General features: G+C 41.8%; 1 protein-coding gene across 1 annotated transcript in view; it reads left to right on the top strand.

Annotated features, from left to right (window-relative positions):
* Nucleotides 1-18,052, top strand: part of LOC124613330 (hemicentin-2-like) — a 793,017-nt gene that overhangs the window by 594,826 nt on the left and 180,139 nt on the right. The window contains exon 6 of the mRNA XM_047142026.1: nt 5,007-5,152. Coding sequence (XP_046997982.1) covers nt 5,007-5,152 — 146 coding nt within the window. The remainder of the gene's footprint in view (nt 1-5,006; nt 5,153-18,052) is intronic.

Below are 18,052 nucleotides of genomic sequence, written 5' to 3'. Positions count from 1 at the left end.
AGCACAACAAATTCCCCATTATTGACCGAAATTGACCGAGAAAAACGTGTTGCGTTACTTATTGAATGCCCCTCTTTTATGTCAATCTTCAGGGACATATTCTTCACATCAAAGCATTACAAGTTAGGTAGAACGCCATTCGTTTGATGAAGCCTAGAGGCACATCATCAAGTACATGAGTAGCTTCATGTCTGAGAAACTGTAGATACGTTTGCGGGAAGATCTCCTGAATAATTACAATCCCCACGTTGAGGCTAAATCTGTGTTGACTTCTCTCTTCTCGCACTTGATATAGGTTTTCACAATCCTAGATCTAACTGATAACTGAAGATCCCATCACCCGAATTGACAGACTCCTCAGCGAATGATGTACATGCTAAGAAATGCAGAAACACAACACAGTGCCCGAACGTGTATTGACAGATGGACATTCTCGGCTCGATTTCTGCCTCACATATTCATTACACCCGCTGAAGGCGATCAGGCACAAAAGATTTTCATGCAGAATGTTCTGGATCATCATGTGCTTAACGATCTCATTTCTTGCAATTATCCTTGTACTAGTTGATGGAGTTTCATCCACACAGCCCGTTTTTCAAGCCGACGCATTCGTACATCGCGTGGTGCAACTCCTGATCATACACTATGTGATTAAAAGTATCCGGACACCTAGCTGAAACTGACTTACAAATTCGTGGCGCCCTCCATCAGTAATGCTGGAATGGAATATGGCGTTGGCCCACCCTTAGCCTTGATGACAGCTTCCACTCTTTCAGGCATACTTTCAGTCAGGCGCTGGAAGGTTTCTTGGGGAATGGCAGCCCATTCTTCACGGAGTGTTGCACTGAGGAGAAGTATTGACACCGATCGGTGAGGCCTGTCACGAAGTCGGCGTTCCAGAATATCCCAAAGGTGTTTTGTAGGATTCAGGTCAGCACTCTGGACAGGCCAGTGCATTACAGGGATGTCATTGTCGTGTAACCACTCCGTCACAGGAAGTGCATTATGAACAGGTGCTCGCTCGTGTTGAAAGATGCAATCCAACACGACCACACGATAACACCACCGCCTTCAGATTTTTCGGTTGGCACTACACACGTTGGCAGATGACGCTCACCGTTCATTCGCCATACCCACACCCTGCCATCGAATCACCGTACTGTGCACCGTGATCCGTTACTCCACACAAAGTTTTTCCACTGTTCAAACGTCCAATGCTTACGCTCCTTACACCAAGCGAGGCGTGGTTTGCCACTTACCGGCGTGATGTGTCACTTATCAACAACCGCTCGACCATGAAATCCAAGTTTTCTCTCCCCCGCCTAACTGTCAGATTACTTGCAGTGGATTCTGATGCAGTTTGGAATTCCTGTGTGATGGTCTGGATAGATGTCTGCCTATGATGTTTAGGAGTGTGGAAATCTCGCGTACAGACGTATGACACAAGTGACACCCAATCACCTGACCACGTTCGAAGTGCGTGAGTTTCGCGGAGCGCCCCATACTGCTCTCTCACGATGTCTAATGACTACTGAGGTTGCTGATATGGAGTACCTGGCAGTGGGTGGCAGCACAATGCACCTAACATGAAAAACCTACGTTTTTGGATGTGTCCGGATACTTTCGATCACATAGTGTATGAACCTGTCGGTTGTGGGCGTTGTTGGCTTCTTACCAACTTCTTGCGTAAAGTAAGACAGAGTTGAATTACTGCGTCTGCATTCCATCTGTTACATGTAGTGCATTTGGGTCATTTCACAAATTCAGTATATCGTTGCGATTTTATGGTAGAAGCTGCTCTAAAACAGAACAAATGACGATGAGACAAAAACATACAGATGTCGTGACCAAGTGTAAATAAGATATGCACATTTGAGATATATTACACGACCAGAACTCATTAAAGAAAATTATTTTCAAGCCTGTCTAAAAAATGGTTGTGGTCCATCTTCTTTTGAAAATTTTTTAATTTTTTGATGTCACGAACAAATCATTAAAGTTCCTGACACATTTTTTATATAGCCCTGTATTGAAAATTTACGAAGACACGGCACAACATACCTAATTATACACGTACTAAAAATCGGAAAAATGAGACTAGGCACGCGATTTAGGCAGAAAAGAAATATACGTCACTTTTGGTCTGTACAAGAAGAACAGCTACAGTTCCTAACCAATACAGGGGAACGATTGTGAAAATGGGATGAAATTAGATTGCAAATGATGCTATAGCTGTCAGAATATTAACTTTAAATTGGTTTCGTTCAAAATAGTTGCGTTTTCACAGGCTCTAATTTATTAAGTCAAGCAAACTTACGAATAAAGTAATGACTTACGAGAAATGCTGAAAGGAATCAAAAAGCTGCTTTTCTGTAGCTCACAATCGACATGGTAGATGAATATGTAACCAGCTAACTCATACGTAAATTACCTGTACTCTAAAGGAAGAAAATGCATCACAAAATGCACGAAAGGCTTCAGTAGTGAACGAGGTGTAAGACAGTTGCAGTTTGTCAAACTCTGTACTTCGTCCGGACGTGGCAGGATGCCTTATTCGGATAGTGTCATGAAGCGGATATGGTGAACTTTATTTTTCTCGTATCCGTTAGTCGTCGTCGTCATGAAGCAAGAAGTGTCCTGCGTTGCTGGTTGTTCCAAGTATCTAGTTCCCATAGGTAATTTTTATGAACGCAAATTGCTGAGGTCAGTTGCAGACTAATCCATATATCAAACAAGAAAATGGAGGATCAGTCTATATCTTGACTGCAGTTTCTGTAGGTGCGACGAATAATCACCGTGTACAAACGAATGCTTGAACGTTACATTTAGATATTTCAGATCGAGAAAATACGGTAACATTCCTATCAATATAAATATACAGACAGACGCACTGATTTTGCAGCCGTAATAGCAAATACAGAATGTTATTCACAAAGACCTATCCCCAACCTTACAAATACGTATCAAATTAATAATTTATGGGATTTTGATTGAAGAAACCAAAGTGCCGAGCAATGTCTGTAGCAAGAACTGAAATTTACTGCTTTAAAACAACGCTTTTTCGTGAAGGTAGTTACTTCAGAAAAAAACTGTGAGGTTTGGTAAGTACATAGGAACAATAAGGAGGGTAATGAAGCCATGTCTTGAAAAAAGCCCCGATCTAAATATGTACCTCGTAATGACGCCAAGTCACTGATTTTATCTTGAAGGCATGAAATGCAAATGAAGCAACCTTGCAAGTGACAGGTAATATAACATTCTACTAATATCACATATTCCGTAAGCCGTTACCATGTGTGGCACGTCGCTGTTACCTAGTAGAAGACATTACTGTGTGCGCCAGGTCACGCGTTGTGTTCGTCAGGAGAAGATAAATGTTGTTTAAATTGCAGAGTTCAGCGATTCTGTCACTCCACCAATCTCTGGAACGCTAGCTCGCTGGATACTGGCCGTGTTAAGTCGTAAATCGGTTTCCCTCCGTCGGATCATCATCAGAGCTTTGAAGTTCCATTTAAAGATCTAGGGATTCAATACGATATAAAATAACATAAATTGGTTATTATTTGCGCTGGATACACATGAATCAAGTCGAAGTGTTTGTCTCCATCTGTAACTTCTGCTTTGTGCCATGGACTGAAATAAAATTACAAACAATTGTCACTAACACACAGAGTTTTCCCAGGGTGGGGTGGCTGATATTCAGGCGTATGACAGGAACGATCATTCGGAGCAAAGAAATCAAGTATACGCATACCTTAAAGCTATGAGCAATCGCTCAGTAGAAAAGATGTGTAACAACGTAACAAAGATGAACAAGTGCTTATAGCTCTTTACGTATGCGTTTTAGAGCCCATGTTTACTGGTCGGCCGGCCGGGGTGGCCGAGCGATTCTACGCGCTTCAGTCCGGAACCGCGCTGCTGCTACGGTCGCAGGCTCGAATCCTGCCTCGTGCATGGGTGTGTGTGATATCCTTAGGATAGTTAGGTTTAAGCAGTTGTAAGTCTAGGGAACTGATGTGATGACCTCAGATGTTAAGTCCCATAGTGCGTAGAGTCATTTGAACCATTTTTTACTCGTCTTTTTTTCTTTTTTTGTCCATACTACCATCTCTAAAAATATGTAAAGCAAAAAACTTCCAGTAGAAGATATTTTTGTCACAGTACTGAAGGTGAAGAATACGTTTACTTGACGATTTTGTTTCGAAAAATCGTTCCTGCCAAATCTCTGAACACTGACCTTTCCTCCTGGCTAAAAATGGTTCAAATGGCTCTGAGCACTATGGGACTTAACATCTTAGGTCATCAGTCCCCTAGAACTTAGAACTCCTTAAACCTAACTAACCTAAGGACATCACACACATCCATGCCCGAGGCAGGATTCGAACCTGCGACCGTAGCAGTCGCACGGTTCCGGACTGCGCGCCTAGAACCGCGAGACCTTTCCTCCTGGGACATCAAGTTTTCAGATTACGACTCATCGAGTAGCACCATGCTTTGTGGTTTAGACGCGAATCTTCTATTACAATCGTGAATTACTTATTAGATATTTCCGTGTTTTAGGAAAACCAATAAGGAAAACGTGTGGATAGTTCCCTTAAATTTCGCCTTCATCCATTTACATCATTGTGCTGATCATGACCAACTCCACCTAGAGTACAATATCTCTTCCGAAAATGCTGTGCCCGCATCTCGTGGTCGTGCGGTAGCGTTCTCGCTTCCCACTCCCGGGTTCCCGGGTTCGATTCCCGGCGGGGTCAGGGATTTTCTCAGCCTCGTGATGGCTGGGTGTTGTGTGATGTCCTTAGGTTAGTTAGGTTTAAGTAGTTCTGAGTTCTAGGGGACTGATGACCATAGATGTTAAGTTCCATAGTGCTCAGAGCCATTTTGAAAATGCTGTGAGAGGGTACACGGGGCGTGTGCTTCTGTAATAGCTATAGCTGCACCTCTGTTTTTCTTAGTTCGACACTCCAACGGGCACTGTGTAAGTGGTCGTGTGTTTGTTCCAGTACGGCCCTTGAAGACTCGACTGCTGGAGAGGCCGAGTGTGCTGGAAGCGGGGCAGACGGTGGTGCTGGAGTGTGAGGCAGTCGGCTCCAGGCCGGAAGCCGTCATTTCCTGGTGGCGGGACAACTATCAGCTAGACAGAGGCAAGGTCAGTGCTCAGACGACCGTTTTATGCACAACCGGAAGGGGAATATCTTGTGCTCAGGCTAAGCTATTATGTTTCAAGCCTACCAGTTTCTCCAGTGAAGTGTGTATTTTTTCGTGTCATCAGTTTCTCTCCTTTCTTCTTTATAATGTCAAAAGTACTCTTTCATGCTAAGAATATCGGTTTATCTTTGTGACGGATCGCCTCATTTATGGCCCTGAAACATGTGGTTAATTTCAATAGCTCCAACCCCCAGTGCCCAAACGCCAGCTTTACATATAGTATGAGTTCTACTCAGCTGTTTTCCGTGAACGATCCGTATTAGGGGCGTAACATTTAATGCCTCTGTTACATCAAGTGATGCAATACGTCAGGTCCTACTTCCTACAATAATAAAAGCTTTGCCGCTCTACAAAGTGTAATCCACTACAATCAAGGAACAATAGTTGTCCCTACTTCTCAGAATATTTCTTAAATACGTTTGATCTGCTTCACTTAACTAGTTATTAAGATGGCTTTTAATCATTTTCTAAACTGTACTGTAAGGAGGTTAACACGAAACTTGCGATTTTAGCATTTCTTCAAAAATTAAAACACGACACTTAGGGAGGGTCTTATTTTTGTTTGTGGTAACAGGTAGTTTGGTTTCTTTAAACAAAGAAATGAGTTGTACATCACTTTGGCTTAGTAGGCAAACGGGAAGGCGTGCCTCTCCATTCGAAAACACATAGAATGGCAAAGGTAGTATCCACTTTTTATCTCAAATTTCTTGTTCAGAAGTAGGATTTTAACGAAATACATTTATATTTCTAACTTACTTATTAATTACGTATTGGTACATTAATTTTAATAATGCAATCCATGAACCTACTGTTTACTAAATGTGTGAGTCAGAACGAACCAAAAAAATCACATGTTGCTTAGGCATACTTATTCCTAGGTAAAGTCTTTCTCTTTTGTCCTGGAACCTTACGTGGATACTCAGACACAGCTTTAGGTATATATAGATTCTGTTCCTGGTTTGCTTTCTTGAATTTCAGACAGATATTTTACAACTTTTAGTTTAGTAAATAGGTATACAGTTTTGATGACATATTTATCTGCATGCCACTGTGAAGAATCTGTCTTAAGGAACTTGTCACGTAAGTAAAATTTGTTTAAAGATAATCATATTTTATTAGGAAAGAACCGCTCTGTCCATTAGCCCTAATTTTTTTTAGGTTTTGTCGATTCCAACTTGTCTCCTGTTGGTTCTACTTCACTATTCAGAGTACTGTAGCGACAGCTCTTAGTTTTGATGCAGAAGATGAAAACGACAGAACAGGGGTCAGTGCCATAAATGAAAGTTCGGTTTTCGTAAAACCACATGCCTGATACCGTTGTCCACCATCTGATATACAGGGAGATTCAAAAAGAATACCACAACTTTAAAAATGTGTATTTAATGAAAGAAACATAATATAACCTTCTGCTATACATCATTACAAAGATTATTTAAAAAGGATTTTTTTTTACTCAAAAACAAGTTCAGAGATGTTCAATATGGCCCCCTCCAGACACTCGAGTAATATCAACCCGATACTTCAACTCGTTCCACACTCTCTGTAGCATATCAGGCGTAACAGTTTTGATAGCTGCTGTTATTTCTCGTTTCAAATCATCAATGGTGGCTGGGAGAGGTGGCCGAAACACCATATCCTTAACATACCCCCATAAGAAAAAATCGCAGGGGGTAAGATCAGGGCTTCTTGGAGGCCAGTGATGAAGTGCTCTGTCACGGGCTGCCTGGCGGCCGATCCATCGCCTCGGGTAGTTGACGTTCAGGTAGTTACGGACAGATAAGTGCCAATGTGGTGGCGCTCCATCCTGCTGAAATATGAATTGTTGTGCTTCTTGTTCGAGCTGAGGGAACAGCCAATTCTCTAACATCTCCAGATACTGTAGTTCAGTTACAGTAGCACCTTCGAAGAAAAAGGGACCAAAAACTTTATTGGCTGAAATGGCACAGAAAACGTTCAGCTTAGGCTAGTCACGTTCATACTGAGTTGTTTCCCGCGGATTCTCAGTGCCCCATATACAGACATTGTGACGGTTGAATTTCCCGTTAGTGTGGAAAGTTGCTTCATCACTAAACACAATCTTTGAAACGAAAGATTCATCTGTTTCCATTTGAGCAAGGATAAAATCACAGAAATCGATTCTTTTAATCTTATCAGCTGCAGACAGTGCTTGAACCAATTTCAGACGATAAGGTTTCATAACTAACCTTTTTCGTAGGACTCTCCATACAGTTGATTGTGGAATTTGCAGCTCTCTGCTAGCTCTGCGAGTCGATTTTCCTCGGCTGCGAACAAATGCTTGCTGGATGCGTGCTACATTTTCATCACTCGTTCTCGGCCGTCCAGAACTTTTCCCTTTGCACAAACACCCATCCTCTGTAAACTGTTTATACCAACGTTTAATACACCACCTATCAGGAGGTTTAACACCATACTTCGTTCGAAATGCACGCTGAAGAACTGTCGTCGATTCACTTCTGCCGTACTCAATAACACAAAAAGCTTTCTGTTGAGTGGTCGCCATCTTAGCATCGACTGACGCTGACGCCTAGTCAACAGCGCCTCAAGCGAACAAATGTACAACTAAATGAAACTTTATAGCTCCCTTAATTCGCCGACAGATAGTGCTTAGCTCTGCCTTTTGTCGTTGCAGAGTTTTGAATTCCTAAAGTTGTGGTATTCTTTTTGAATCACCCTGTATTATATAATGTTTCGAAGGAATTCTGAAATACAAATTCGAAGCTTTTGCTTCTGAAGCATCACAGAGTCATGCTTCGACATACATACTGGCAAGGAAAGTACAAGTAGAATTGCAGTCACGTCTTGTTATAATTCTCCTTCGTCATAGAATACACAATTTTTCAAGGTATAAACGGGCATCTATCTTACATGATGGATCTGCTTGAAGCACGGAAAAATACTTGATGTTTCTTACAGAAGAGGAATCGAAATTAATTAAGAAGTATCAATATAATCCTCTTATGAAACCTACGGCTTCAGGCAAATACAAGATAAAATATTCCAAAGTGTTTTCAGGAAACACGAGAACCTCTAAAAGTGTTCATATTTTATGCTGTTGTGACAGAAATTAATAATTTAACTAAAAAGACGAGCGAGTGTCATTGACAACTTTTTTGTTCCCTTTTCCATAATAAGTTAAATGGCCGAAATATGCGTAAAGTTATCAGTAGTGAACAAGCAGTGAACATTACTCTTATTTTCAAATACGCTTGTGTGCAAAATTTATATGTTAAGCCCATTAAAGTGTATGTACTACATTGTTGAATTTAATATCCGTTTCATCATGTCTTTTAACGCCTACCTGTGCTCGCTCAGAAGTTCTCTTTCTCAAATACCAGTTGATTGATTCCATTCATGAATCTTGGGCGCTCTATCAACTGACGGCTAACCAAAACCTATCTTTTTCAGTGGTATAGATCTCCAAAGCACTGATGTGTGATACATTGTTAAGGTTTTGAAAAAAAAGGCTGGTGTCTTTTCACTTTTTGCTGATTAAAAATTTCTAATTTTATTAGGCAATTTCTCAATTCTTGCGTCGGAAGTCGTTATTTTTAGAGTTACGTGTCTCACTCAGTAAAAACGAAACCTTCATAGGACCACTTTTTGTCCATCTGCCTGCCTGTCTGTCTGTCTTCTGTCCTTACGTTCACATCACAAAACTGAATATTTGCATATCAAGGGAAAAAAGTGTTTTTGTAGTTCGTTGTCTGATTATCTGTCTGTCCGTCCTTTTTTCAGAAATGGGCAACAATATAAAGGTCAAATTTGAGTCACATTTTTAAATCTGTAGTCACTCTATTTGCGGTTTAATAAAAGTGAGTTTCTACGTCAGTGCAGTCAGAAGGCATTGTGATTAATGTCACATACTTTGACGCTCGCAAAATGACTCATCAAAACTTATAGGGTACTTCCAATTGATCTACAATGATGAAATTTGGCAAGAGGTAAGTTTTCAAAGTTCGAGTAGATAAAAAAGAAGTCTGAAAATTGTTAAGTTGTATTTACATATCACGAGAAATTTTTTATTCATTTGTTATCCGACGTCAGACTAGCAATTAAAACAATCAGCAGTTCGGCATTCATGCAAATTGGACCCAATCAGCCTGAATGGAGAAATGCTGATTATGATAATAAAGGTCACCTGCCCCGTGCACGTATTCTTGCCACATTTATGTTATAGAAATTAAAATGCTCTCGCAAATCTTAGAATCGCTGGGATCGATATCCCTCCACTATCAATGCCGATAACAGGTAAAAATAGACGAGATTCTCGAGTACCGAAATGTATGAACTGTCTGTATACTTATTTAAGTTTATTCGGAACCCTCAGCACGCGAGTCCTACTCGCATCTGGCCAATTTTACCAAATAAATCTTCACTTCGCACGCAGATAGTATGCTACTCTGATGCGTAGTTAATTTACACACCTGCACAAAGAAAAGAAACTATTTATTTTGGTGTATTTCCAGTTATTTCATGCTAATAATCCCAACGCAAGACATTGTTCGCTTTTCTCGTAAGTGAACAACGACCGAGGTTGTTCGCGCTCGGTGGTAAACAGGTTCTGTAATCCGATATTCTTCTCATCCTGTCTTGGCGTGCGTCTACCTACCTTGCGGTCACTGTCTTGTCACTTCAGCCGACTAATGTAATGTTTTCTAAAGACGCATTGAGCTAAGGAAATCGAAGTAAACAAACTGACATCATAAGATAATCAATGAATTTATCGAGCAGATATAATAATTGTGCGTACTTGGTTCTTTCTGTAATTTATTTTACGTATTTTATGTAGCATGCGCAACTCGATAAAAAATAAATAGTGAACAAATAAAAATGAACGGTTCCAGAAAAGGAAAATAGTTCGCAAAGATGGGTTTTCCTGTCTGCAGTGTTTTATTATTTTGAGCTGGAATTCCCTATTACGATCTGGGACCACTGATTCCTGTTACCGTGAATATGAACCATTCATAGTAACCAGCTGTAGCCCTTACTTCATTATTAGTGTGCAGTGGATTCACCTGTCATCGGAGATAACAACAGCCGTAAGCAGAGTGGTGCACATATATGTTCCTGATTTGACGAATTCTCAGACAAACTGTCGCACTTCGATTGACTTGCTAAATCACCGGATCTTAATCTCTTAGAAAGTATCTGAGGATACTTTGGACAGCGGGTGGATGCATCAATCAAATTCCCTGTAGTTGGGTAGGACTAAGGGTTCTAATCATGAAATAACCCCTGAAAATGCTTGTAGAATCTTGGTGCCGACCTCAGCCCATTGTAAAGACCAGAGACAGTGTAAGACGTCATTCGCTTGCTGCCTTCTCCGGGAGAGTCCCACGTATTCCATATGTGTTTATGAAAACATTGTTGCAATGATTTTGGTGCGGCGATTCAGTGCAAATGAGGATTAGTTCACTGTAAGCATCAGTCTTTACTGAGCAGGTGGAGGGCGTCCTAAGAGAAATGGCCCATAGTTGGGATACGACAGGAATGCTCATTTGAAGCAAAAAACTTCATATTTGCATATGCCCTATTGAGCTGGTTTCCGAAATAAAAAACAATTATATCTAGAACACTAAAGGCAGGAAAATGTTACATTGCTACTTAACCATCGTAAAGTTTACTGTTCCACATTATATTCAAAGGAAGTTATAATATATAGGTTATACATAACTTAGTTACAGTTATTAAATCTACAGTGGAATGTTACGTACCAAATTAAGTACAAATTATGGTTTTATATCCTAACGTAGTCGCAAATTTGAAGACGATTTAGTAATCTAGGTTAATGTACATTTGTTCTTGGGATAGCGGCGAGCATGTGCGTGTCTTATCCACCCAACACACTGATGTTTCATTCTAACCGAACCAACATCGTCTCTTTCATTCTCTTTGCTCGGCACATCTTTCTGCCATTGGACTAGCCCATACAACGAGCAGTTGTCCTCAGTGTGTTGTGATTCAAGTAGTGTGATGGATTAAGAGCGTATCAGAGGGAGACCTTGGTTAACTGTGTTCGTACAAGCGCTGCCTAAAATTTCACACATTTGCGCTAATGAAGAATTTGCTGATATGGTGTACGTTTATGACTCTTATACGGAAGTGCTGCTGCATGTGTGGAAAAATGTATCAACGCTTTCCGAAACGTCGAACTGCTAATCGTAGAGTGTTTAGCATATGCAGGAAAAGATATTCGTGAGAGTTCCCATTTTCGTCTGAACGGGGGAACAGCAATACATTGTTCACAAGATGCAGTGTAGCCCTACAACCATCACACGACGACTTTATGAACCTATAGATGTAACATGAAAAGTACACATTTCACATACAGCTTGTCCACAATCTTCACATTGGTGACACTGCTACAAAACTCGAAATTTTCACTGGTTGAATGACAATCCCCACCCATGAAACATGGACCTTTCCATTGGTGTACTGTGCTGGTACTGCGAACGGTTGAAAGCAAGGGGAAACTACAGCCGTAATTTTCCCCGCGGGCATGCAGCTTTCCTGTTTGGTCAAATGGTGATGACGGCCCCTCGGGTAAAATATTCCGGAGGTAAAATACACTCCTGGAAATTGAAATAAGAACACCGTGAATTCATTGTCCAAGGAAGGGGAAACTTTATTGACACATTCCTGGGGTCAGATACATCACATGATCACACTGACAGAACCACTAGACACAGGCAACAGAGCATGCACAATGAACCACTAGACACAGGCAACAGAGCATGCACAATGTCGGCACTAGTACAGTGTATATCCACCTTTCGCAGCAATGCAGGCTGCTATTCTCCCATGGAGACGATCTTAGAGATGCTGGATGTAGTCCTGTGGAACGGCTTGCCATGCCATTTCCACCTGGCGCCTCAGTTGGACCAGCGTTCGTGCTGGACGGGCAGACCGCGTGAGACGACGCTTCATCCAGTCCCAAACATGCTCAATGGGGGACAGATCCGGAGATCTTGCTGGCCAGGGTAGTTGACGTACACCTTCTAGAGCACGTTGGGTGGCACGGGATACATGCGGACGTGCATTGTCCTGTTGGAACAGCAAGTTCCCTTGCCGGTCTAGGAATGGTAGAACGATGGGTTCGATGACGGTTTGGATGTACCGTGCACTATTCAGTGTCCCCTCGACGATCAGCAGTGGTGTACGGCCAGTGTAGGAGATCGCTCCCCACACCATGATGCCGGATGTTGGCCCTGTGTGCCTCGGTCGTATGCAGTCCTGATTGTGGCGCTCACCTGCACGGCGCCAAACACGCATACGACCATCATTGGCACCAAGGCAGAAGCGACTCTCATCGCTGAAGACGATACGTCTCCATTCAACCCTCCATTCACGCCTGTCGCGACACCACTGGAGGCGGGCTGCACGATGTTGGGGCGTGAGCGGAAGACGGCCTAACGGTGTGTGGGACCGTAGCCCAGCTTCATGGAGACGGTTGCGAATGGTCCTCGCCGATACCCCAGGAGCAACAGTGTCCCTAATTTGCTGGGAAGTGGCGGTGCGGTCCCCTACGGCACTGCGTAGGATCCTACGGTCTTGGCGTGCATCCGTGCGTCGCTGCGGTCCGGTCCCAGGTCGACGGGCACGTGCACCTTCCGCCGACCATTGGCGACAACATCGATGTACTGTGGAAACCTCACGCCCCACGTGTTGAGCAATTCGGCGGTACGTCCACCCGGCCTCCCGCATCCCCACTATACGCCCTCGCTCAAAGTCCGTCAACTGCACATACGGTTGACGTCCACGCTGTCGCGGCATGCTACCAGTGTTAAAGACTGCGATGGAGCTCCGTATGCCACGGCAAACTGGCTGACACTGACGGCGGCGGTGCACAAATGCTGCGCAGCTAGCGCCATTCGACGGCCAACACCGCGGTTCCTGGTGTGTCCGCTGTGCCGTGCGTGTGATCATTGCCTGTACAGCCCTCTCGCAGTGTCCGGAGCAAGTATGGTGGGTCTGACACACCGGTGTCAATGTGTTCTTTTTTCCATTTCCAGGAGTGTAGTTCCCCATTCGGATCTCCAGTTGGGGACTACTGAAGAGGACGTCATTATCAGGAGAACGAAAACCGGTCTTCTACGGATCGGACCGTGGAATGTCAGATCCCTTAATCGTGCAGGTAGGCTAAAAAGTTTAACAAGAGAAATCGATAGGTTGAAGTTAGATGTAGTGGGGATTACTGAAGTTCGGCGGCAGGAGAAAGAAAGCTTTTGCTCAGAGGAATACAGGCCTATAAATACAAAATCAAATGCAAAAGCAGGTTTAAAAATGAATAAAAAAATAGGAGCTTGTGTAAGGAACTACGAACAGCATAGTGAGCGCAGTATTGTAGCAAAGATAGTCATGGGGGACTGAAATTCCATAGTACGAAAAGAAAAAATTGGAAATTTGTGGTTAAGTCTTATGGGACCAAACTTCTGAGGTCATTGGTCCCTAAGACTATACACTACATAACTTAACTTAAATCAACTTACGCTGTGCACAGCACACACACCCATGCCCGAGGGAGGACTCGAACCTCAGACGGGAGACAGAAAAAAGAAGACAAGGAAATGTAGTAAGTGAATATGGAGTGGGGGTAAGGAAAGAAAGAGGAAGCCGCCTAGTAGAATTTTGCACAGAGCGTAACTTACGGTGGCTAACACTTGGTTTAAGCATCATGAAAGAACGCTGTATACGTGGAACAGGCCTGGAGACACTGGAAGACAGAGATTTAGGAACCACGTTTTAAAGTTTAAGACATTTCCAGTGGCAGATATGGACTCTGACCATCTGCGGAGCAAGATGTATGCGACAGGTGAAATAACCTCAGACTTCAAGAAGAATATAATAATTCCAATCTTAAAGAAAGCAGGTGTTGACAGGTGCGAAAGTTACCGTACTATCAGTTTAATAAGCAACGGCGGCAAAATACTAGCACGAATCCTTTACATATGAATGGAAAAACTGATAGAAGCCGACCACGAAGTAGATCAGTTTGGATTCCGTAGAAATGTTGGAACATGTGAGGCAATACTGACCCTACGTTTGTAACATTTGTAGACTTAGAGAAATCTTTTCACAATGTTGACTGGAATACTCTCTTTCAATTCTGAAGGTGGCAGGGGTCAAGCGAAAGGCTATTTACAATTTGTACAGAAGCCAGATGGCAGTTATGAGAGTCGAGGGGTATGGAAGGGAAGCAGTGGTTGGTAAGGGAGTGAGATAGGGTTCTAGCCTATCCCCGATGTTATTCAATCTGTATATTGAGCAAGCAGTAAAGGAAAAGAAAGGAAAAATTTCGAGTAGGAATTAAAATCCATGAAGAGGAAATAAAACTTTGAAGTTTGCCAATGGCATTGTAATTCTGTAGGAGACAGAATATGACCAGGAAGAGCAGCTCAACGAATTGGACAGTGTCTTGAAAGGAGGATATATGCTAAACGTCAACAAAAGCAAAACGAGGATAATGGGGTGTAGTCAAATTAAATCAGGTGATGCCGAGGGAATTAGATTATGAGATGAGACACTTAAAGTAGTATATGCGTTTTCCAATCTGGGGAGCAAAATAACTGATGACGGTGGAAGCAGAGAGGATATAAAATGTAGACTGGCAATGGCAAGGAAAGCGTTTCTGAAGAAGAGAAATTTGTTTACATCCGGTATTGATTTAACGTCAAGAAGTCTTTTCTGAAAGTATTTGTATGGAGTGTAGCCACGTATGGAATTGAAACGAGGACGACAAATAGTTTAGGCAACAAGAGAATAGAAGCTTTCAAAATGTGGTGCTACAGAAAAATGCAGAAGATTAGATGGGTAGATGACGTAACTAATAAGGAGGTACTAAACAGAATTGGTGAGAGGAGGAATTTGTGGCACAGCTTGACCAGAAGAAGGGATCGATTGGTAGGACATGTTCTGAGGCATCAAGGGATGACCAATTTAGTACTGGTGGGCGGCGTGGAGGGTAAAAATCGTAGAGGGAGACCAAGAGATGATTAAAGTAAGCAAATTCATAAGAATGCAGGTTGCAGTAGTTATATGGAGATGAAGAAGCTTGCACAGGATAGAGTAGCATGCGGAGCTGCATCAAACCAGTCTCTGGACTGAAGACCACAAAACAACAGCAACAACAATTAACAATCGTTATTTGCTTCCACCGATTTTTCTCGCTTATGAAGCAAAGTCATGGTATGCAATAAAAAATACTCGTAATAATCATAGATGGTCGCTCTAGAACCCGCACGCTACAGAGGAAGCCAAGTTCCAATTTCGTTTATCGATCAATATTAGCTACAGTATGATCTCTAAAATGTTTGTGGATTCAATGACTTTAGAAAATCGAATGACGGAACAGAATTACGTGCATTTCTGTTGGACACCTTGGGGACGTTCCTTTGACCACGAGGACTGCAATGTACTTTAAGATTGACGGAAACCCTTCACATTTCACCAGACATTGCGAGGGAACATGCAGACCACACTTATTCCAACCGCTGTATTTCTCTTTTTAGTACAATTAACTGACCACCAAGATCTTCAGATCTTACTTAGATTTTTGTGAATCGTACTGGATAAAGGCAAAAGGTGAATACTCGAGATGAACCGTTTGGTGGCATCGTGAATGATTCGGCCCTTAGGCTTCAAATGGAAAGTGCAGAGGCAGTGAGAGACAGAGACGAAAACAATACGTTCTCTCAAGAGTGCACAACTGCACATACGAACATTTATTGTCATCTGTATAACAGTTGTTGTATGACGTGCACGAAATGGTTAGAGGTCAAAATGTGAAATAGTATGTATCTCTCAACTGATACCTTGTGAAACGCAGTAATTCGTTTATAAGTGCGACGATATACTGGATAATACTGAAGATAGATAATAAAGTACATTAGATGTGTTCTGTCTCGGAAACCCTTCGGAATAGTGCATATGTTCGTATGAAGATCTTGGCTTCAAATTCTCGTTCCTGTCATATTCCTGAGTATTATCCGTTCTTCCAGGGACCCCTTACACAATTCGTATCACGACCATAAACGTCACCATAAAATCAGTTTTTATAGTATGATACTCGTTATTATGAGAGTTATAATGTGGTATAATTTCTAAGTTAAATATTATTTAATGTGTCTCTTTTGTAACCTCCTGGAGAGTGTTGTAGGAATTTCGAAGAGCAGACCAACGCTGTCGAAATATTTTGGTTAGGATATCACACTTCCAGTGGTGTAAGAAAGTGATGCTACGTTATTATCAGTTATTAATTCAGTGTGTTTTAAATACTCTGAAAAACGCTTGACACTTTAATCGTCACTCAGTTGTACTTAGGTTTGTTTACAGAGTGTCATTACCACGAATTTGGCAGCGACACATGATCTGCGACAGTGTGGTGGTCCGGAAGGAGGCTAGTATGATCTTGTATGCGAGTAACATATAACAACTGCAATATGTATTCGTATTGAGTATAACGCGAAGAAAGCAAAACTGAAAACCGAATTAAAGTTGGAAGTTGTATCAGAAATGATGAACATTGATGTTTCAGTAGTACACCCTCTCTACTTGTAAGGTACTGTGACATTGTTAGACACTGAGCTAATTAGAGGACATCAAGAGAATGCGTCCCCTCTGTGCAACAACAGTTGTCGCTCCTTTTTAATTTGCTGGACAAAAGGAAAATTCTTAATTGTCACAGATAATTCGTAACCGAAAAACAAAGAATAAAATTAATAACGGTAGACCAACCTCGGTGACACACGAACACATATTAGCAAAAATTTTGTTGAGACGTAGGAAATGCCGCTGAATCTGACGACAGCGCTATGACTCATTTTGAGGAGCGTGGAAGAATTTTCGGAAAACTGAGTGATTGCCGTTAAGGGAATAGAAGCAGCTGCAATCAGATATTTCCAAAGTGCATATCCACAACTACTTTCACAACGTTTCAGGGCATAGTGTCTTAGCTCATCCACATATACTTGCCATGGAAACATTGAAATGGGAGGTACGTATGGTATTCCAACCTGTAACAAGTACGTTCCTCAAATATTAATTTGGAAGATTATTCACAAGTTGTAAATCATAGGTTTGTGAGCAGTACCGTGTTACCAGTTCAACGTGACAAAATAATGTCGTGTAAGACAAGCAAAAGTCGTTCACTAGTTTCAAGTACGACGCGATAAGGCTAGCATAGGTAGGAAATGTGTTCTTTGTGTGCAAGTAGGCAATTTTTACGTCTTGTGTATGTCGTTTCTACAGTGGTACGCAAATGTTTCCGATAGATAAACAGAGAACTTGTTTCTGAACATATTAAAATGTCGCACATGCAGATCACAATTCTTGGAGCGTTTCTGAACAAGAATTTTGATCTGCATTCCCGATATTCTAATATCCGACACAAATTATCCTTTTATGAAGTCAAACTTAAATGAGCTTGTTCTTCTGTCGTTTTTAATGACGATGTAAGGTGACCGTAAAGACCAATGGGTTGCCAAATGCGCTGATCCAAAAGAAAAAAGAGTGTTTTGAGACAGTTAAGGTGTATGAACTTAATAAAATAGTTTCCTGGTTTACCATAAGCGTCTCGTATTATTCGAATGAAGACACTGTCATTGATCTGGACGTTTCAAGGTTTGTGTCCTACTCAGTTAGATACACTGCGTTCCACAAAACCAGCCACTGATATTTTTGATTTTGCGCTAATTTTCCTACACTATTCGTAATGACGCAGTATAATTTTCCTAACTATGGTAGCAGACTTTCAACGAGATCATTGCAACTAGTGGCTTATACCGAATGTAGAATTAATCGTAAAATATTAAGTTAATATTAG

This window comes from Schistocerca americana, chromosome 4, assembly GCF_021461395.2.
Source record: "Schistocerca americana isolate TAMUIC-IGC-003095 chromosome 4, iqSchAmer2.1, whole genome shotgun sequence".
NCBI classification, from domain to species: Eukaryota; Metazoa; Arthropoda; class Insecta; order Orthoptera; family Acrididae; genus Schistocerca; species Schistocerca americana.
Note: the sequence above shows the minus strand (reverse complement) of the source record. Positions and strands in the feature narration are given on the sequence as shown.